The 22,935-nt window shown below is 39.7% G+C and overlaps 1 protein-coding gene across 10 annotated transcripts in view; it reads right to left on the reverse strand.

Moving 5' to 3' along the window:
• Nucleotides 1-22,935, reverse strand: part of rerea (arginine-glutamic acid dipeptide (RE) repeats a) — a 206,638-nt gene that overhangs the window by 84,356 nt on the left and 99,347 nt on the right. For 9 of the 10 annotated variants that reach the window (XM_088331631.1, XM_088331632.1, XM_088331633.1 and 6 more), the window contains one exon: nucleotides 3,236-3,734. In XM_088331631.1, the coding sequence (XP_088187757.1) occupies nucleotides 3,236-3,590 (355 nt within the window). In that variant the 5' untranslated portion in view covers nucleotides 3,591-3,734. Of the gene's footprint in view, nucleotides 1-3,235; nucleotides 3,735-9,809; nucleotides 9,845-22,935 lie in introns of those variants that run through there. The other variant, XM_088331634.1, reaches the window with a different exon arrangement.

Below are 22,935 nucleotides of genomic sequence, written 5' to 3' on the forward strand. Positions count from 1 at the left end.
CCACCATAAGTGCTCATAATCAACTGTTTTATTTGGCTACTATCATCTGACTCATATTCTCATTGTATTTTTTATGTTTAGTTGAATTTGATTTTCGTGACCAGATGTGTTTTATTTTTATTTAGGGTTATTTACTGTATATTTAGGTTTCGCATGGATGCTTTTAGGAGGACGGGAATGGATCCATTAGTTTTTGATCATTTCATATCGGGAAAACTTGCTTGTTGCACGAGCAATTCGAGCTCCGGGCACGATCCTTGAATGAATTAAGGTTGTATGAAAAGGTACCACTATTTTTAAATTTTGATCAAATATCGAACCCAATTAATTGAATGCATTCATTTCAAGTGTATTGAAATTTTCCTACATGACTCTTAACCTAATCTTTTCAATTTTGTTTAAACCTTGATGTTTGAGTGACTTCACTCGCACACACCTTATTCCTTTTAATACAATTAAAAAAACAGTAGCTTTGAGTTATTGCAAACAGTTGGGAAACAAAAAGGTTGTAAAGGCCTCATTATGTAGCCCTCTGTTCCAAACATACGCATGCTGCACAAGCGCACGTTTTAATGTGTGTGCACATGACACATAGTGTGACACACAAAGGGACACTCCTGAATTGTGTGGCAATTGCGGCAACGAACGCCAGCTGTCCACATCAACAACTCGCCTCAACACTCATGGCACACACAAGGTGTTTTTTTAATGGTGAGCCTGAAATCACACTCTCGGGCACACTTTTTAAGTAGCTGTCACTACACTAATCTCCCTCCCTCTTAGGAGAATTTGGTAAATTAAATCAATTATTGTCTTTGTCTAAGCCAAAGCAAGCAAACCTGCCTACTGCGGCTGTGGCAGCCATGTTGTGTGACATACACATGGGGAAGAAGTGAAGAGAAATGGGGGGAGCAGGTGGTTTCCATTATCTCTCACCATTTTAAACGGTGTGGCCAAAAGGCAACGAGTTCAGAAGGAAGGAAGACCATCTATATTTCATTTTACAGCATTTTGTAAAGTTCTGCTGAGAAAAGGGTACAACGTTGTTCCTGTCTGTACAAGATGCCACAGCAGGAGTGTTTTTCAGAGATAGTACGTGACGACTGTGGTGATTATAAAGACTATTTACACTATGATGGATGGTGAACTTGTGAATTTTTACAACTGCTCATATTGGTTTGTACATTTTTTGCAACTGCATCGTGTACTTCTACCACTAATATTCATGCCTTCATGCCTTATTATATATTGTCCAGAGAAAGATTACCAGGATCGATAAACCATGTTCTTAGAGAGTGGCTCTGGAAGAACTCTAGGAGAAGGTGAAGTTGCAGTTGCAGAAGACAGATTATTGAGGTGTGTCTGATCAGTTTGGTGAAAACCTGTTCTGCCCAGGCAGAAGGCATATGAAAATAGGATAGCTATCATGCTATCATTTCCTAAACCACAGCAAAGATAGTCCTTGTTTACACGACTACCTACCAGCTAAGCTGCTTGAACCAAACTCTATAGTCTAAGCTCTGTGGGTAGCTGGATATTTCAATTCTACCTCACTTTACATGACAACAAAAATTTGCTGTTTTATTTCCAATGGTACATGAATCAAAATACAATTTTGTATTTATGTTTTATTTTTAATAAACTAAAGTTCAATTTTATTTCTCTCATCATAGGCCCTCTCGCCCAGTAGGAGGCTGTGCAAATCTTGCACCCAGGGTGGTCAGTTTTACATATTGTGTGTCACTAGACGGCTATAAAGGGATTTAACATTTAGTAAAGCATAATCCATCGCGGGCTTTGTGCCTGCCTAAGCTGTGCACATCAAATCTGATTGCAAGAAGGCTGCTAAGCAAAGGGGAGGAGGAAACACAGTGCACTCACACACACCCACATCTTATCACTTGAACAATAAGCAAAGGAGACAGCAGGAGGTCAGTCACTGAGTTGGAGAATCGTTTGTGTTGACAATAGGTGGTAAATTGCATACTAGTGTAGCAGCTCATCCCTAATCGACAGCCTAGCAACTAGAGTGTGGTAGAGCCAGGGGAGTGGAGGCGGGGCAAGGGTGTGGCAACCCAGGCATCTTTTGACCTGTCAAACTAATTGAAGAAGAAGACAGGAAACAAATATACCCCATCAACCACTGTTCACCAAGATGTGGAAATAAAAATATTCGCTGGGGCTAATCCACAGAGATGCACCACTTTGTTTGTGCCTTTTGTATGTTTCATTGATTGTGACTGCTAACACCCCCCCCCCACCTTTGTCAATCCATCTTACCCACCCCCAGCATCAGATGGTTGAATTATGAGACAAAGCCTCAGTGCTCTGTCGATTACACTGGCAAACAGGCTTCAGTGGAGAAAATTGTGAAGATACAGTAATAGGTAGGTTTGGTTTCAGTGACCTTGCTGGTTTAAGCATCTATACCAATACAAGAGATTCTTCTTTCTTAACAATCCCAGCGTTAATAGCATTAACTTGTACTTTATCACCTAAATCCGATTTTTTTAAGGATAATTGCAAGTGCGTGATTGAAAGCGAATCTAACACATTGCTTTGAGTTATTTTATCTGTGTAATATACAAACACCCAACTATTTGACCTTCTGCTGGCAGTAAAAACCATGGACAGGAAAACATATGATTAAAGCTCAGACAAAGAAAGACTAGGGGCTACATTAACATCTAGTTAACAAGTTATACTAGGATGACAGACAACTTGAGTTTAATTCAAAGGTTCGCGATCTTTTTGTAATCATCCCAAAATGTACTGATTAAATTATATTAAAATACTCAGTCCAGACAGGAAAATAATTATTTTCTATTGAGTTCGGTAATGTTTGCAAAAAGTCATTATCGTTACCACTGCCAGCGCTATCACATTTATCGAAGTACCACTTTGCTTTATTGACTCAGTCTGAGACAAAGCACAGAGCGGGTCAACTTGGAATTGATTGCATGATGCACTGGCCTTTAGCCCGGGGTAGTGGCTGTAATGTGTAAGTAGTAAATTGTAAAGGCACAGATTTATTAGTTTTTATTTTCAAACTAAATGTATGAACAACAATGGGGGCTTAAAATAGAACAGTGCTTTGCTACTCTGTTGTTGTTAAGGAATCTATATAAAGGGAGTTTGATGAATGGGCAGTGATTTGGCTAACTACATGCACTCAGCAGACATGTCAATATGCTACCCCCCACTGATGATTAGATTAGAGAGGACAAGGATTTACCTCCTGGTCTGTAAACAACATCGTCTTCTGTGATGAAAGACGTAATTTCTCCGTTCTCTGTACGCTCGTAGCGGGATTTCTTCTTAGGCATTTTCTTTTTGCCCTTCTTACTGGCGTCCTCGGCTGTGCCGCTGCCTCCACCTGTGCTACCGTTGTCATTGTCCTCATCCTCGCTGTGTTCACTTTCTGCATAGTTCTTTGCACCGCCCTCCAGCGTACAACTGCGCCTGGGCCTGGAGCTCTCGCCCTGGTCACCATCTTGTCGGCGGGACTTCCCAGACTCTCTCTTGTCCCTGTCCCGATCTCTGTCTCTGTCACGCTCTTTCTCCCTCTCCTTTTCTTTGTCGGCCGTCATGATCCGCCACGTGCCTTCCTCAGTCCTCTCACGGCTGGGCCTCCGTGAAAGGTAGACTGTGAGCCTGGGCTTCAGTCTTCTGGATTTACTGGTCAAATCCAGGGAAAATTTGGCCACACCAACAACCCCAGTGCTTCAGAAAAGCTGGGGAAAGAGGGAGAAAAAAATGTGCGTTAGCATCATTTTTGTTAATCAGAATACAATACTTTGTTCTAAGAAGCCATGCATCTTGGGAGATTAGCCACTGTAATTGTTGGCAGCATCCTCAAAATTATCAACACTTATGAAACTAGATTTATCAATTGAGCACAACCTTATAACTTCCTGCTGAATCGATTGCCAACAGTCAATAACAGAGTATGATGGGTAGACAGTAAAAAGATACAGGAAAAAAAACAATATAAATGGAAGTCATAGCTGAATGACAAATACAAAGCATGGGTGATAATGCTAGGGGGATGAGGGACAGGGGGTGGTGCTGGGGGAGGTTCAGTAGGTTGGTGGGGGGGGCTTTCTACTCGAAACGCCATGGGAAAGAAAAGCATGACGTTCACTGTCAGGTTGCTGGCCAGGTTCTCTGCAAACGGTCTGTAATGACACCGGACCAAATCGTGTTTGCTGCTTATGTGTGTGCACTTTGGCTTACTAGACTGTAATTCAAGCCAACCCCTTGGACATAGTCACCACTAGGTTGATATCAAATGACAAGTTTGGAGGTAAGAACTCAGCAATCCAGCTGTTATGGATATGAGCCATTTTCTGCTATCCCCCCAGAACCTCTCTTTTAGTAGCATAATGAAAGGCTCCAATTCGTCAAATTCAAGGCCTGTTGTGCACACGACTTGCACTGTCTAGAATGTCCTGTATTGCCCTCGCTAACCACACAAAAAAAATAACAGGAAATTGCATTCATTACATTGTCACGCGGCAAAACACGGACATGTAATTGATAGTTTCTTTTACGTCATCTACATTCGGGCAACGTTAGTTGTGGTGGCCATATTGAATAGGTGTGTGCATGTACATTATTTTGTTGTTTTTGTTGTTGACCTCAGGAATATACAACAATAAAACTAACTAAAAACTGTCGTTAGAGGAATGTTAGACGAAAGTTTCAGGCCAAGTTACGACGATAAATGTTTACTGATCAATAAACAACACCCAGATGAACTGGAGATAAACGAGTAGCAGAGGGGTAAGGGTTAAATTCGGCTCTCTGGAACTTGTTTCAACCCGCAAACAGCTCACCATCATTGGCCATGCCCGCTTTGTCTTCCATTCGGACAAGGGTGCACTGTATTCGGCCAGAATTTTAGAGACACTCAGGGTTCTATCTAAAATTCATTTCAGCCGGAAAACTGCATATTTTCGGAAGCAGCATTGACCAAGTGAGGTCTGCCCTTTGCCCTCCACTCACTGAGTAATTGTACAAAAAACGGTTACTTGACAAAGAATTAACGCCTTACACCTTACACATATGCGTCTGATGGACCCACCCAATATGGCCTACTGTTTACATTTGGAGATCCGCATGATGTCACATGATAACCAACAAGTGGCGATGCTGGAATGGCAGTAAGTCAATGAGGAAACAAGCATTTACAGTACAATCTATGAATTGTGAAGCACACTCACACAACCCTGAACTAGCGCTCACATTCATACACACAAGAGCTGTTTGGTGACAAGCATTCTCCTAAGCAGCGGGTGCTGTCACTTTGTGAGCAGACACACACTGACAGGGCAGCTGCTCCTGTTGTCGGCTTGCTAGCAAACACCAGGCCTGATTAAATCGCGGAGTCGTCATAGCCACATTAATCACCTAATGATGAGTTACCACGGCGATCACTGGCGTGCCAGCCTTTAAGTACAAGCAAGACATTAATGTGCGGATGATATTTGAGGGCTCAGGGGACTTACGCGCATGTGTGGGACACCTTCCAAACAACCCCTGGGCCCCCTGAAGTGTCCATATTCAGTAGCTCGTCTTGTGAGGTGTGAGGAACATGAAAACACTGATGACTGCAGCATTTGATAACATGCATCTATTCTTGGGGGCCGCCGGAATCAGTACACGAGCTTAGCACCTCTTCTCTCTTCTAATTGGAAACATAAGCCTCTTTCTATAGAAGCAATGTTAAGATTTGATTGCTGGGTCATTTTACTTTGAAGTTTCAGGTCTTCTCAATAGATTTACAATATAAGAGCCATTAAAGTATTTTCCGTACCATAAGGCGCTGTTCTACACTCTAGTCTTTGGTGATAGATTTTTCATATCAAAAGTGCACCAGACTATAAGGCATTGAATTAAATTACAGTAAGGGCTAGGGTTGCACCCACAAAAAATAAATAATAAATAAATAGATAAAAAAATATATATATATATATATATATATATATGTATATATATATATATATATATATATATATATATAAAATCGTAATTGGAGAACACGGGATGCACTGGGGATCAAACCCCCGATCACAGCAGATCCTATCCACCACACCACGCATGAATATTTTTAAACTGGTCCGTGGTCCGGAAAAGGTTGGGCACTACTGAAATACAATATTTACAGTCTGTAGGAAGCGCACGATATTCTGAACTGGCAATGCGGGAAGAAATTCAGTCATCCTGAAAGATACAAATAATCGAATGGTCGCACATATTTAAAACATTGGTCACTTACCATGCTTAGTTTGACCCAAGAAAAAGTGAAACAATTCATTTTGACATTTAATCAGTTTTCGTTTTCTTGTTTCTTTAACATATCTATTACAGTGACTAAAAATAGTGTGATAACGAGTCAAGACCTAATGCTTTTTCATGTGTTACATATATGCCTAATGGTCTACTGGTTAGGATCTGGCGCTATCCCCGCCATGATTCGCGTTTGATTCCTGTTGCATTTAATGTTATTCAATTGTGAACAACCATTCATGTCCATAGCGACCTTGTGGGGACATTTTGGTGCTCTTACTTTTGTTATCCAGATGATCCCCGTTGTCTCTATTGTGGTCGGCAAAATCGACTGATCACTAATTGCAATAATTGCACAAATTTGGTAACACGTTTCAAATTTAGTCCACATATAAGGTGCACCAGATTGTAAGGCGCACATTCAAATTTCTAGTTAATTTAGGGGTTTCATAGTCCAGAAAATACTGTCGTTTTCATGTAGACTTACTTTGAAACAATTCAAGTTTTCTGTATTCTTGTATAATGCTCACTTGCAAAGTAACAAAAAATATGTTTAGTTGCAGGGTTTCAAAAGCATTGGTGATCTGAAGCTGGAGCATAATGTACTTTAATAATATCCCCGTCAAGGGTAAGATAGTGTAAAGTCATAACGGTGACTAAAGTCCTGACAGAGAGATGCTTGATGGAGCAAGAGAAACACTAGGAGCTGACGGTGAAAGTGAACGAGAAGGGTCTCCGCCCACTAGGCGAGAAACAAAGTGCTTTGTTGAAAGCGGTGGTGTGAGGGGGGCAGGTGAGCCTTGGAGCCATTACGCATCAATCACGGGGCCAGGACCCTTTGAACGATACCAGCTGTCTTAATGGAAAAAGAAGGGAGGAGGCCAGTGGCTGGAGAAGAGTTAAGGGGTTCTCTGTCAATGGTGCCTAATCCACCATTTACATTAGTGCAATTGAGTCAAGGAGTAGAAAGCAATTTAATAAAAAAATAAATAAAAAAAAGACTTCTGCACTGAGGTAGAGCCAACTTAGTCATCAAAACGTACAACAGCCACAGAGAATATTTCCTTTATCATCCAACAATTTTCCTGAGTATCCTTTGGACAGACCCATTGAGTATGCCGTTAATTTTATTTTAACGACCATTAAACCAAAGGTGGTCTTGGAACAGTAACATGAGTTTTCACTTGCAGTCGGGTGGAATGACTAAAAAGACGACAATAATAATAATAATTAATAATAATAATAATAATAATAATAATAATAATAATAATAAAAATAATAATAATAATAAAAATAAATAAGAGAGAAAAACACTTAGCAGATGAGGCCTACTTCTGTCATTATGGTATATTCAACCATAGAACTATGAAGTAGCAAACTGACTGGCAAGGATTTACAGGCAGCTTTGAAAAGGGATAAAACAAAATACTCCCCTGAATACAGATTAGAGACGAACAATACCATTGTAGAGATACTTAGGGGTTATTAACAATGCGGGCAGCGCCAATTAATCCCAATAAACCAACTGCAGTGAGCAGATCCTGGCTGGAATGTTGTTGAAATGCAGCAGGTTTTTGTCAGCTCTGATCCATTACTCAGTGAGTGAGATCTAATCTAAGTTGCCATTCAAGCAAGCGGGATACAAATGCACAATGAAAGGCTCAGTTGGAGATACGGCGTGGGTCACTCCACGAGGGATTCCTTGTTGTGCCTTGACTCACCGCCTTTGTTTTATCTTGTGTAATCACATCTTCTTTATTCTCCAGAGCCCTGCGTTTTAGTTTGCTTGACAAAACCAAGTAACGTATCTGCTACGGTTGTCTTTTAGTTGACTGACGAATTGCCTCTACTTCTGTAATAAAACAGAAATGCCATATTTTCCCAAGTGTGATTGGTGGATTAAATAAAGCTAAAAACTGCAACAGCACTGATTGAGGATTTTTGTGCCTAATTTCCAAGGAATACTAATTTGTGTATGAATCCACATTAGTAGTGGGCAGTATAATAATGTCATAAAAACAAATGCTGATCAATTGAAATTGGATGGTGGTTATGTAATCAAGACAAAGAAAAAGCATTCGGGTGTTTTTGGTATGCAAACAGAGCAAACAATTAGGATTTAATTGGGGGTAATGCAACAATTAAAGCGAGTCTCCTAATAACGTGTGAGTGAAATGTGAAATCCGTGTTGTAATATAGTACAGAAATATCTAGTCAAGTGCTTTGCACCTCACAATGATAAGGATCAGACTGTGTGCACCACAGAGTTTAAGCCGCTTCTCTGTCTCTCCAAGAACACTAAATCCCTTTTACGTACTGGTACGTATAAAAGTGTGTGTGTGTGTGTGTGTGTGTGTGTGTATTTGCTAAGAGGCGGCCAAACACCCCTAAAAGAGGTAGGCTCAGACACTGGCGTGTCCCAAAATGTCTCTTAACATTGGTAATTTGTTAACAGACTCAGTCGTGGCAACTTGTTTAGGCAGTGCAAGCAAGAGGCAATTTGAAAAGCTGACAGGATTTTCAGGAGAAGTCATGTATTTACAAAGCTCCTGAGGGAAATGCCAAGGTTATGGGCATGGTCACCTCTCTCCTTTATTCTAAATGAGACACGCCGGAGGTGCTGAGAGCAGTGAAGAACCTCGTTACCAAGCCAATGATATGAAAAAAGGCGGAGAATGTGAGGTATCTAGTGATGAATGGTTTTATCATGACTTGAAATTGAGTTTATGTCCAGTTTGTTAAGATGGCCTTTTGGCGAGAATGGTCTTATTTTTTCAATAGCTGTAACATTTGTAATATGAAACATAATGATTTACTCATTCGAACAGAGTGCAATGGAGGGGTTCAGAACAGTTTTTATATTGTTGTCTGTCAAAGAGAGTTTGTAATACTGCCGCTTTGAATCATAAGCCACTTTTAGAAGTTTTTTGAAATCGAACATCAATCAGTTGTAGTACAACTGTTTGTTTTTAATAAACGTGAAATATATTCATGAGGTTGTTCTAAACCTTTTAGCTATTACCCAGAGTGACGTCACAAATAGGAGAGCTTTAAAGGTTAAAACTGGCACGAGAGGCCAGTGGGGGCAATAAAAAGAAGGATTGGAGAACATCCCAAATAAATAAAATGATTAGGTCAAGTGCACAATACCATTTCACAACTGGTATAAGCAAGCTATGTAGTGGGAAATTACCCACACTCTTATTGAACAGATGGTTGGGAGTGGCTGAGGTACAAATGTCCTATTAACCACAACTATAAAGAGATTTCCTCTAATTACAAGTCTACGTTTATAAACGTAACAAAACAATTTGAGGAATGATTAATGTTAACGAGATAAGTCTGGTGGCCTCTATATTACTGCAACAGTATTGTCACAACCAAAGGTATGACTCACAAATCATTGTGTACAACGCGTAGCTACACACTGTCAGGGAACCCCTCAAGCTTGACAAGTCGCTTGCACAATGAAAAAAAATGGCTTTGGAAAGAAGTCAGTGGGGGAGAGCAATATTTACTGTGTTTAGCTTTGACATCCACCATCTCAGCTGTGGAGAGTGCTGATCCTCAGCAAAGAGGAGCGTGTCCTCTGAAATGCACATGAAGAGATCATGAATTCCTCCAAAGTGACTCTGGTGTGCAAATTTTCACCATTTATAAAGTGAAGATGGGAAGCAGAAAAGGTATATAGCGCTGGTTGTGTTTTTCTTACCTATAGCACACTCAAAAATACTATTAGAAACTGTTAACACTGCTGGAACAAGCAGGTTCTGAGATTTGTCCTTCCTTATCCTCTGAGGAGAGCTCAAAAAACATGTGGCGTCCATGACTGGCTCTCATACACCAGTTATTTTAGTACTTCGCTACAAAGGCATAGGCCTCAAACACATAAAAACATGGTCGGTGAATGTGAGCCAAAATGACTAGGATGCATATTTATGAATTAAATTATGGGCCACTTTCAAGTGGCCATTTAAGAATCATTGAATACAAATGGGGGCAGCATGGCGGCGCAGTGGTTAGCGCGTGTGCGGCACAGTTTTGAGGTCATGAGATCGAACCTCCTGTGCGGAGTATGCATGTTCTCCTTGTGCTTGCGTGGGTTTCCGCCAGGCACTCCGGTTTCCTCTCACATTCCAAAAACATGCATTTTACGTTTATTGGCCGGTCCAAATTTTCCCTAGGTTTGAATGAGCGTGCGAATTGTCTGTCTCTGTGTGCCCTGCGACTGGCTGGCAACCAGTTCAGGGTGTACCCTGCCCACTGCCCGAAGATAGCTGGGATGGGCTCCAGCACCCCCGCGACCCTACTGAGGATAAGCGGTGCAGATAATGGATGGATGAATACAAATGAATTCTTATTTATCAAAGGAACTTTTTTTTTGCCACAGACAAGGGGAACTTTATTTACGGTGTCTATAAGTCACAGGTTTTTTTTTTTTTTTTTTTTTTTTTGGGGGGGGGGGGGGGGGGGGGGGGGGTCAGGGCGGGGGTGCGACTTGTACTCCGGTGCGACTTATATCTGAAATTATTGACATATGGTTACGTCATTGAGTTTTAATTTTGTATTACCGGTACGTATATCATTTCATTCTTTTCACACTAAATAGCAAGATGGTGCTCTAGGCAAGTGTTGATAATTTCAACCTTGCCCTAAATTTTTCAAAGTGAAAGAATGAAACTTCTCGTCCTGAGTTAGAAGAGTTGATTACTGGTAAAAGTGACAGAGGATGAATATTTCAGTGGACTTGGAGATTTGAAGAGAAGCTGATGGTTGTAAGCATGTTCTTTATGCTAAAGTTATCTGAATGTATCTTAACATGTTATGGCATTACCGACGTATTTGAGTGTCTAAGATATGCACGTGCATGTAACGTTCGTATATCAAACACTTATTCAACCTGTTGTTTCTTTTGATTTTAAATTACCTTTCAAGATGACATGTTTTTGGTATTTTATGTTGGAAATAAAATCATACTCCAGGTGCGACTTATACTGTAAATGTTTTTTCCTTCTTAATTATGATTTTTTTAGCTGGTGATACTTATACCTCGGAGCGACTTAAAGATCAGAAAATATGGTACTTAGTATTGATAATCACTCAAGAGTTAGATAACTATAAGATTGTGAAAAAAATGTACTATCAAAAATCATTAAATGTCTCAGAGAATTTTTTTCTATGACTATTGTTTCCCACTTCATTATTGAACTTAATATATATTTAACAGATGGCTCTGTGTGACAAAACACATTGCACGCACACGCAGTACACTTTCACACTCTCTGCTTTAAAATTAGAGCTGACATGTCCTCCCGATAGGGCAGAGAGTAGCCTATAACTTTCTGGGCTGTGTTGATGCCACACTGTAAGGAGCAGTAAGTAGAAATAGACTGCTTTTTTTTCAAAAGTAAACTCCCAATTTTTGAATTGAAACCTGTTCAGATACCATAGTTGTTTTAATTTTTTCTCCCTTTACTTTAACATGATAGGGAAAGAGTAATGAAATGGTGATAGGATGTTTTTCTATATCACTCACACCAACTTGGTACATGATTTCACCAACGTAAGTTGAAATTTGACATCCTAAATCTCATGCAGAGCAGTACAAACCTACCTAGAGGTGCTATAAAGATGACACACAATGTGTTCAGTTTTGGAATTGAAAATATTTGAAAAGGAAAAAAAAAACATTTCAGAATTAATAATAAGGATTAGTTATCAAACCTAACCTTCAATGCAATGGCGATGCATTTTCTTATAAAACAAATTATTTTGGTGCAGATGATTCTAACACATGATATGACACCCATTTGACAAAAAACACATTTTTCAGGTAAAGAAAACATTGGGTTGAGTGTTGTGCTGGACTTGCAATATACTGTAAATAATTAAATTTAGAGATTGATTTTAAAGGGACAGATTAATGACCTGGATAGGGTGACCTATCACCACCTATTCACATGTATATACACATGTGGATGAGTTAAATTTAAAAATGTTTGAAAGAGGTGTCATTTACAAGCTGTGCTACAAGCCATTACTTATGTCTTCATGTGAAATTAAACAAAATTGTGAGGCAAGTATTTTCATGAAACATGACCTTAGGGGCAGCCAAAAACAATAGGCTTCCTGGTGCAACCCTAGTAAAGCACTCATCCAGCGATTAAACTCGAGCCCTTTTGAATGCGAAATTGAGACTTTGCTGATCTGATGGCGCATGTGTTGTGCCTGTAAGCGCACGCACACAAGATGCATATTTAAGATTACATCCTCCACTGTGCAGAGTCCAGGAGGGATAGAATACAGCTGACTTCAGTCCTGATGCCAAAAAAGTGTAGGCTGTTCATACGAGAGGCTGTGAATAAGCCTCAGAAATTCTTGGTATGTTAATGTTAGGCTTTGACCACAGCAGTCTTTTTTCAGGCTTCTTTTTCTCAGTGGACCATTAATGACAACTTACACCTTCCTGCAGAGCAAACACATTCAGTAATACATACACATGCACACACAAAAATATAGTTCCGGCAACACAGCCTTAGAACTGAGCATTATCTTGTGTTTTGAAGTAAATTTTTTCAAGGTTGGATTTTATAGATTGTCCTTGATGTAACTAAGCCATTTCCGCAGACATACAAAAAATTGGAAGACAGCCAGGGAACATAATAGTTTTATAGTTTTCGGGTTTCTTGTTTCCGACTGATCAAGATGTTTCTATGATGACTATATTTTGATCATGATCGTCATATCTCAAAATCCTTAAGATATGAGACAGTTTAAGCTTTCAAATGATACGAAGCATGGCGTAATTAAGCGACTGGTGACATGGTACAGACACGTATTTCTTTATCAAAAGTCCAGCGGCCCGCCAGTGGGCTATCGGAACGTTAAGCGGTTAAAGCATGTGTAAGGTTTATTGCACACCGTGTGATGTTCTTGTAGACAGGAAATGTGCTTTAGTCTCCCAAGCCATCTCAACAGGGGAAAGATTTTGTGGAATTATAATCAATGTTAAATTAGCATCCATGTTTTGCATCTGCACATTCACTACAGTAGTGCATTCACCTTAGTTTACTGTACTGTACTGTACTACTTTAAACTGTGTAGGCCATTTACGCATGGACCCATACGCGCATACATGACTGTATTTGCAGTCCAGGTCAGTCTGTGTGTTCACCCAATAGATGGCTGAAGTATAATGTACCTTGACCTTCTGTCTGTCTTTGAGATGCACCTAACGTACATTGCTGTCACACCTTATATATCACAGGAGCAAATGGTGCCCTTCACCCTGCTCCCTTCTATCCACCCTTTAAAATCCGGGGGGTGGGGGGAGGGGTATGGGGTGGAGGAAGTGACACAGAGGTCTTCAACCTTCCTTATTGAACTTGCTAAGGGAGTGATATTTCAAGAGAGCAAAACCCACAATGGATAATCTAGCCTTATAATGTGAGCATCTCTCAAGTCCCTTACCATAAATGATAAATAATGCGAGGGACAAGAACAGAACAATGAGTGCTGTTGGCCTTCTCAAATGACAAGTCCAAGTAACCAATCAACTTTTATATTCTGGTCACAATCAAGGAATTGTCTAAAAAGATGTCTTCACTAATTTATTATACCAGTACTTTTCTGGGATAGAGAAGCATGCTATTTGTTTCCAGTTCGCAAAAGTCACAGGATCACTTTACATGGAAGTTCCACACTTCCTTTTCCTCACTTGCTACTTGGACAAAGCTGGGATTCATTCGTGAATAGAACATTCAAAATTGTTTTAGAGAATCTGATAATGCACACATTTCAGAAGAGGTAGAACCTGGCTAGATTTCAACTTTATGGAAATGTATGTACATAAAATCTACAATGAAGTCGTACAGTTGATTGAAATTTTAGAATAATAGCCTAATTCATTTATACACTTATAAGAAGAGGCCCGCTGGTATATAGGGATCGGAAGTGCTTCAAAAACTGCTGTGTTTACACACTAGTTTCCTACACTGACATTTAAACTTATGCATACCACTTATTGGGCTGCTTGGAAGCCACCACGACCTGGACCTTCAACGAAAAGGAATAAAAGCTAAACAAACAAAGGTGAACGTGATCAGTTTCACAACAACAATGGTACAGGAGAAATGAATACAGCCAAGTCTAGATATAACATTGGCGGCGCCCCTGTTCGGCTGCGGCTGCATAGGCTCGCTACAGATTTTTACACTTCGGCCATAAAACCCAGTCTTCAACTCAGTTTTGACGGCGCACAAAGTCACCTCAAACTGCAGATTAATATACGATTGCAGTTTTTGTTGCTGGATATGCGATCATCCAGACATCAAGAGCTCGGTGCTACGACCACTCGGGAGTGTTTATTTAGCCACGGACTGCTACACCAACAAGACCCAGCTGCCTACAAAGCAGCGAAGCAGAGTGGCAAGAGAGCGGTGTGCCGGAGGAAGAAGCGAGGTTGTCGGGCCGGGCTAACCGCTAGGCTAAAGGCTAAACCCTTCAAAACGCCTCTCCCATCCATTTTCCTCTCCAACGTTCGCTCTCTGGACAATAAACTGGACCATTTAATAATAATAATAATAATAATAATAATTTACATTTACATTTACAACTGGAAGTAACATCGAACCGCTGCGCTAAAATTCTGGCGAAGACATGGTTAATCTTATCTATCCCGGCTGACGCTCAAGGAAACTGTGCGGGTCAGATGTATCGACATTTCGTTCTGTATACACGTGTACACGAATGACTATTAAGTAAATCTGAATCTGAATCTGAATCAATCTAGATTTTAAAGCAAACTTTTAAAGGTGGAATTCCTGCTTTGGTTAAACTGTCGGGCTGGGATAAAAAATATCCCAAGTTTTGTGATTCACACCGGCGGAATGACCTCTTAGCAGTGCGTCGTGATGCAAACCTTGAAATATATTTTGTGTAAAAAAAAAAATAACCATGTGACACACAAGCCCAAAGGGCGCTAAGCAAGTGAGATTAAATCGCGCAAAACACCTCCATCTCTGGTTCCAGTGGCATGCGCCATTGCACGATCCGTATATATTAACCTCAAGGAAATTTGTGCACAAAGGACTTTCTTCATGGGGGATTCCAGATGAATACCGGCTAAACAACAGACACGTAGCGGGACTTTATTTTATTGCAGTCGTACAATGTAGAAGGTTGGCATGTCTCACACACAACACAACCTTGGGCTTTAGTATCAACTAATACTGTGGCCTTTTGGAAAAGTAAGGGCTCTATATAGACAGTCTGTTTTTCATCACTGGTATGTAATAGCTCTATTTCAGCCCAGCATGTTGTCATTATATATTTATCCCGGCAGAGAAGCAGATCAAGGAGAAGTGAGAACCATCACACAATTTAAATCATTTTCCCCTCTCCCCTCAACTCCAATACACACAAAAAGCAATGTTTTTAAAAGGGATTATCTACAAGTGTTACTTTAATCAGCACACAGGAGAACAGTAGAATCCCTCAACAACCCAGTCCCGTAGGAATACCTTTCAGTGAGGTCATGTCAAAAAACAGATCTCCTTCACCACAACATGCTGAACGCTTGAGGATGAAAAGCCCAACTGCTACAACAATTTCTCCCTCGCTATGATGTCCTCTCCAACGATCTCTGAACAAAACTGCTTGTTTTGACAAAGGGGTTACATTGTGTCACATGTGAATCCTATTGGTTTAAATCATCTTTGTTCGCTTTCTTTTTCTAGTTTGATAAGCCCTTGTGCAGGATTGTAGGGTGCACCAGAGTAAATTGTGTATGAGAACCAAAGCTGGCAACTGGAGGGACAAGCCATACAGTTTTGTAGATACAGATGTCTAGTGTGGTCATCACTATGACTCATATTAACCCCCAGAACCACATGTTTGCAAACTAGACTACTTGTAAAAAGGTCTTCACTTGAGTTCGGGATGAGCTTTCACCTAATCAAAACCTTAAATACCAGACCTTCACTATATTTTGGAGCGTTCAATTGGGTGTATTATGAAAGCTGTTAGGAATTAGCAACCACAGTTGTGAAAATGTCATATTCATCTTCTGGAGTGTTGAATTGGAATGTTTTTGGTTTTTTTCAAAGAAATGAATGGTTGAACTGATTTCCATACTGTTTTGATATTGTATACACTATTATAGCCCAAAGGAGTAATGCCATTCGTGCAAGTTTCCTAAAGTTCAGTGATAATATGGTTATAAAACAAATACAATGAGACAGGATTTTGTCATTTTAAATGCATCTTGATTAATTTAACTGTTTCAATAAATTCAGCATAAATACACACAGTTTTAATCCATTTATTACTACTGCCGTCTTCATTAAAAGTGCAACTTAGGTAAAGAAAGTTGAGTCTGTGACTAATTTTACATGCTAGCAACCTTCGAGTAAATTTGGAGTTCTGAAGCAATCGGGATAACTTGTTCAAATTTATGAGCGGATAACTGTTTGAATATTCTAATACTCAAATGATTGATAAGAGCAATGAGGGTTTGCTGTTGTTGATTACAAAGACCACATTTTTTTTTTGCAAGTAAATAAAAGCCAAGGCAAATCAATTGAGCATATTCACAGTGCAAATCAATGTCTTAATGTTTTCAGATTAAGAATTCAAGTCATGATGGTGCTAACTCAGCAGTATTTATGAGGCCCTAGAACGTCCCATATTTATGTGATATAAGAAAAACTAAAACCTTGCCAATATTCAGTTTTTAAAAAGTTATTAAACATAATCTATGACAGTTAGATAGAAAATGTTTGTTAAGCCAATAAATGGCTGGAGTCTAATGTACCTTGACCTTCTTTCTGTCTCTGTCCATTAGACAGCAGCTTGTTAGATATTCCATTACAATAAATGTCAGTAACAGCGTTGCGCACATTCTTTTTCATTGTATTTATTTAATTGGCAGATTAGTCTAGGTGGTTTGTTGTACCTCAAGCAACTATTGTTATGCAGCCCAAGTTTACGCCCCAAGGAAGAATGTCACACCGAATTAGGGATCTCTTGCAACTCTAACATGTCAAGAGTCGCGCTTGGATGATTGCCCCACTGCTGACCCAGAGTTTAACCTTCAAATTGTCATATTGGCTAACTGGCCTGCTTCCGAACTCAAGCTTTGGGTCACACATTCAGTTGTAGATAACAGAGCATCACAAGCAGTCTTTTGCGCAAGATATTTTTTCATTGTTCATTCCCCACCTTAAACATGACTGGAAAATAAAAAAATACAGCAAAATTCAGACTATAAGCCACAACTTTTTCCCAAGCTTTGAACCATGTGGCTTACGCGACAGTACGGCTAATTGTTGCATGCCAGAGGTGCCAGAGCAGTAAAGGTAATAGTGGGACACGTGGAATACAGGACACAAGATTCATGTAACTTTGTGCATGAATAAAACTAGCATGAACAGACCCTCATCATAGAAATGGTGTTAATGTTTAAGGCAGATTCGTTTTTATCTGTTGGCAATGTCGTGTGTTTTGGAGTACATATTTTATACGGTTGGATCCTATAGATTGTCCTTGATGTAACGAAGCCATTTTTGCAGGAATTCACTGAAGTTGAAAACAGCCCAGTGGACGTGCTGGTGAGTTTACGCCAGCTTTAGAGTTTTTGGGTATCCTTTTTCAGAATGATTGTGATGTTTCTCTGAAGAGTATATTAAATAGTCACCATATCTTAAATCCCAAGACTTTAACCTTTCCAATTAGGTTGTGTGGCATGACGTACTTCAGTGACCAGATGACATCGTAAGACACATATTTGTTTATCAAAAATCTGGCGGCCCACTGGCAACGCGTCGGAATGTGAAGGGGTTAAGGTACCATATATTATCAAAACTCTTTCTGTGTACCGTCTTTGTAAATATCTCATGTTTCAATGTGGGCACATGCGGCCTTATAGTCAGGTGCGGCTCATGTATGTACAAAATGTTGATTTTTCTTCCCTTTAAAAATGTACTGGGTGCATCTTACTTCCTCAGAAGGTTGGCCTCCTTCAACATCTGCAAAAAGCTCCTGAAAATATTCTATGAGACTGTTGCGGCAGCGTGTTGGGGAGGCAGCGTCAAGAAGAAGGATGCCTCTCGTCTCAATAAACTGGCGAGGAAAGCGAGCTCTGTTGTGGGCACAGAGCTGGACAGCCTGACAACAGTAGCTGAGAGACGGGCACTGAAAAAGCTGCGGTCAATCATGGACAATTCATCACATCCACTACACAGCATTATATCCAGACAGAAGAGCAGCTTCAGCGACAGACTGCTGTCACTGTCTTGTACCACGGACAGACTGAAGAGATCTTTTCTTCCTCATGCCATGAGGCTCTTTAACTCCACCCGGCGGAGTAAAGGCCCACATTAAACCACACCCCCTACATTGCATATTACCGTACTTTTATTGCAGTGTGTATTTTATGTAGCACTATTTAAATACTCTATACAACACGCTACAGTGGTTATTAGCACGTCACATTGGGTATTTGTATATTGTATTCCTTTTGCTTTATTATTGTATTGTTCTCAGCTCAGGGATGCTGCTGGAAATGTGAATTTCCCTGCGGGGATGAATAAAGAATCTATCTATCCATCTATCTAATCGGGTGCGCCTTATAATCCAAATTTCACACTACAGTAGGACCTCGCTACTTTGCGGTTCCACGTTCGCGGGTTCAGAGCTTCGCGGGTCTAAAAAATAACAATAAAATAAAATATATTTTTTTTAAAAATTAAGCATTTTTGAAGGGGGGTCGCTACTTCGTGGTTACACGTTCGCGGGTTCAGAGTTTCGCAGGTCTAAAAAAATGATAAAAATAAAAATAAAGTAATTAAAAAATATATATATATATATATGTTTATTTTTTTATTTTTTATTTTTTTTTAAGCATTTTTGAAGGGGCGTCGCTACTTCGTGGTTCCACGTTCGCGGGTTCAGAGCTTCGCAGGTCTAAAAAATAATAAAATAAAATAATTTAGATTAATTTTTAAGCATTTTTGAAGGGGTGTCGCTACTTCGCGGATTTTCACTTTTCACGGGTGGTTTTGGTCCCCATTAAGAGAGGGATTACTGTACATAAAACATGACTGTCTTATAATGACTTGCTTACAAATACAGGAAGCAACAATATAAGCAAAAACACTATGAAAATAATCACAACCAACAAAGACTACCTGGTCAGTAGTCATGTCTTATTAAACAAAATATCTTTAGAGGATTAATGGTGTGCTGTGATGATGGCGAGCGTGAGTCCCAACAAAAGTGTAAGATACTGTAACAGAAAAGCAAAACAGCAGATGCCTATGGAGAACAGATGAGTAGCAGAATATTAGCCGGTCCACGCATCATTGTCTACTGTTTAGACTGGAGAGGTCATGCTCCAATAAGCACAATCAAACCATGTGAGCATCTGTTGCCTTTAACTCCCCCCTCTCTTTGTTTTACGGCGCACCGTCACAGTAAATGATTTACTCAAGCGCTTACATTTTCCGAGTGTGGTTTACATGTTTGAAATGCTTAGTCGGGCACATGTTGGGGAAGAGCAGAACTATTTCCTTTTGATAGCTACATTCAACAACAGCAAACATGTACTCGTGTCATCAAACCTGTTCAGCTTTTGTTTGCATATCTGAAGTGGGCAGTCACTTTTTCCTGAAAATTACTTATGATTCTCCCAAAACACACTGATGTCTGCTTTGACTTGACAATCAACCCAATTAGATGGGCCTTTGAATGAGTTCTAAAGATGCTTTAAGCACTCATAAATGCACATACACATATCAAGAAAAGCCAGTGACCTGTCTTTTTAGCATTAAAAAAGCATGAGATGATTTGCAGGTTCAGAGAGATCAGCTCATGACATGCAGCCTGGGGCAGCTCAGAGTGTCTAGTACTGCCTACCTCATTATTTTTTGCAGGAAAAAGGCCACTGGTGATCCCTCTTAGGTGATATCATTATGAACAGGTCCACAAAACAGACTATATGACCCTACGCCTTAATCATTTATAATTAGAAATGGCAGCAGTTTAATTTATAACAAAATTACACCAATATTGCAAGCCCTTAGTTGGCAGTATGCGGTTAACATATTTTGCACACTTTCAAGTTTCCTTATATTTTTGAGGAATGAAAGGTTAAATCACTTCCAAATATATATAAAAAACTTTGGTACCTTTTTCATTGTAAAGGGACTACTTCCCGCTTCGGTTATCACTGGTTTACTCCTTTGCGGATTTTGAAATGAATTGATTTTGTCTTTATTATCGTTAATATAATTGTATTGTGCCCTGTGTTCTTTAAGACAGCAGAACTAGTGGGAGGGTACTTAGGTGGGTGTGACTGCCTGCAGTGCTGCTGGTCTGGCAAAAAAAAATCTAAGCCACTGCTGCGGACCCTGTATCTTGCCAAAACCATGTCCATTTGCCATGAAACAAATGACCTGAAGCTTATATGAAGATATATGTACACTGTAATTGTAAGTTTAGATTTTTTTATGCTAGTCACTTTTATCCTGGAGTGCAAAGTATAATCTTGTAAACCATATTCACTGTGTTATTATTGGCCATAAAGACAATTGTAATACTAATTCAAATGAAAAGGTAAAATTCCTTTTTACGTGGACGTAGATTAACTGATTTAACTTTTGTATCAGTTTAAATAAAACAAAACTAAATCCTGTGAGTGCCACATACCTAACATAAAAAAGTATGTTGTTCATCAGGCTCTTGCATTGGCCGAATCATCGAAATTTGGCGGTTACAGGGTAAAAAGTACAAACACTACTAGACAAGTAACAAAGCCATTTCACTGTAGCTTTGAGAAAGGTCTTCCAGATGTGATACGCTGCAATGCTCGAGTGCTTGCTCAATAAATAGAATGGAGACCGCTGTAGTGTTTTCCAATTCATGTTGCCAGGGTGACAAATGAAAAGCAAAATCCCCCTCACCCCTAATCAAATGAGTGAGTGACAACAAGTCAATATTTTCTCAGCAATTTTCTCGAGCAATATATCTGTGCAGGAACAGGCAGTTGTGTTTGCCTGGGTGACAGGGTTGAATAAATAAACTCGAAGCAGTATTCGGATAATGTTCCAATAATCCGGCTCGGCGCAGCTGTTAAGACCACCGACAATAAAGACGAATATCAAAAGAACCATTGCAAAGGAGAGGTTGGATTACCTAAACAGCAGACATAGTCTAGACTGTGCACTTCAAACAATCATGCTCCATCTCAGAGAGGCAACCAGACTGTTAAGCTAAAACAGTAATTGAACATTGATCTGTTGAAATCTTGGGATGAATAACTCATCTTAAGAGCAGCGGTGAGATTGGGAAAGTGTGGGTCTTTCTGAGATCACAGAACAAATGGAACAAATGACATCTATATATTCAAGAGAGAGTGTTTTTTCTTTTAAATTTTTGTTCTTAAACTTGTGTGTTCTGATGGATTGCATCAATTTTTTTTTTTAATTCCTGAGAGGTTACTTTTCATTTCCACCAAAAGCAGCACCAGGAGAAAACAGCAATTAGCTCGTTTTTTCAATTCTTCCTTGAAAGAAAAACAACCCCTCTTTATTTGAGACAAAAATGGAGCAATATCTTTTCTAATAGCATGGTTAAATATAAGCAGGATCAATGGCTGAATGTATCAGCAAATACTTTTGTTTGCTGCTTGGCAAGCAACAATCAGGAATGGCACCAATGCATTATTCATTGCCTGATGTATAATTCAGAGTTAACAGCACATTCTATGCATAAATGAAGCGCTGATCCATTTAAACACATTAAATGTTTACTCGATAAAACGGGATATGAAGCCACAGCCTGGACACTTCCTTAATTAAATTACTTAATTTTATTATTTTGCAACAATTGATAAAAAATGAAAAAACACATGAAGAAAATTGGTGAATGGGCATGGGAAGAAACCTGTTTGTTGGACAATTTGGACAACTGCATCAAATTATGTGAGGGTTTGACAATAGCTCTTCAGGTGCCTGGAAATTGATGTGCTGTCAGTACCTGTCATGAATGGGAAGACAAGTTTGCATGTTGAATCAAAGGAGTTGTTGTCAAATGGGATGTCAATAAGAAGGGACAATGTGGCTCCATCTGACAGCATTTAGAGCAGGTAGCCCAGTGGGGAATCGCCCTTCCACTTTATGGCCAGGCACTCGTTTTAACAAAGCCAGATGTCTCCTTCTCCTATTCATTCCATTGCTTTCTCTCTCACACACTCAAAAACACACGCACTGGCGCTTAATATGTGTGAAAGTGCCCTCCAATGAGCTGAGCTGCTTCAAGGATATGCACACAGAGAAGGGAGGAAAGTAGATAGGACCTGTTTTCAATTATGCCAATTTCTCACTCATTCATTGCTCCTGGGGTTTATGTTAATTAAACATATCGGCCCTTCCAGTGTGCATCCTACAAATTAGATAGAATTTTTCATGAACAATCAAAGCAGAACGCCAGCACTTCCTCACGCTCGACTTCAATATTCACCGAGCAGAAAGTAGTACCTCCTTAACGGCCTTTTTTCTGTGCTACATCAAATATGTGGCAAGTACGGACATGGCACATCAGGGAACCACAATCAGCATTGATTTACCAGTTTGGCTCCATTGTTTT

Source organism: Urocampus carinirostris, chromosome 3 (assembly GCF_059441175.1).
Source record: "Urocampus carinirostris isolate Australia breed hairy pipefish chromosome 3, RoL_Ucar_1.0, whole genome shotgun sequence".
Lineage (NCBI taxonomy): Eukaryota > Metazoa > Chordata > Actinopteri > Syngnathiformes > Syngnathidae > Urocampus > Urocampus carinirostris.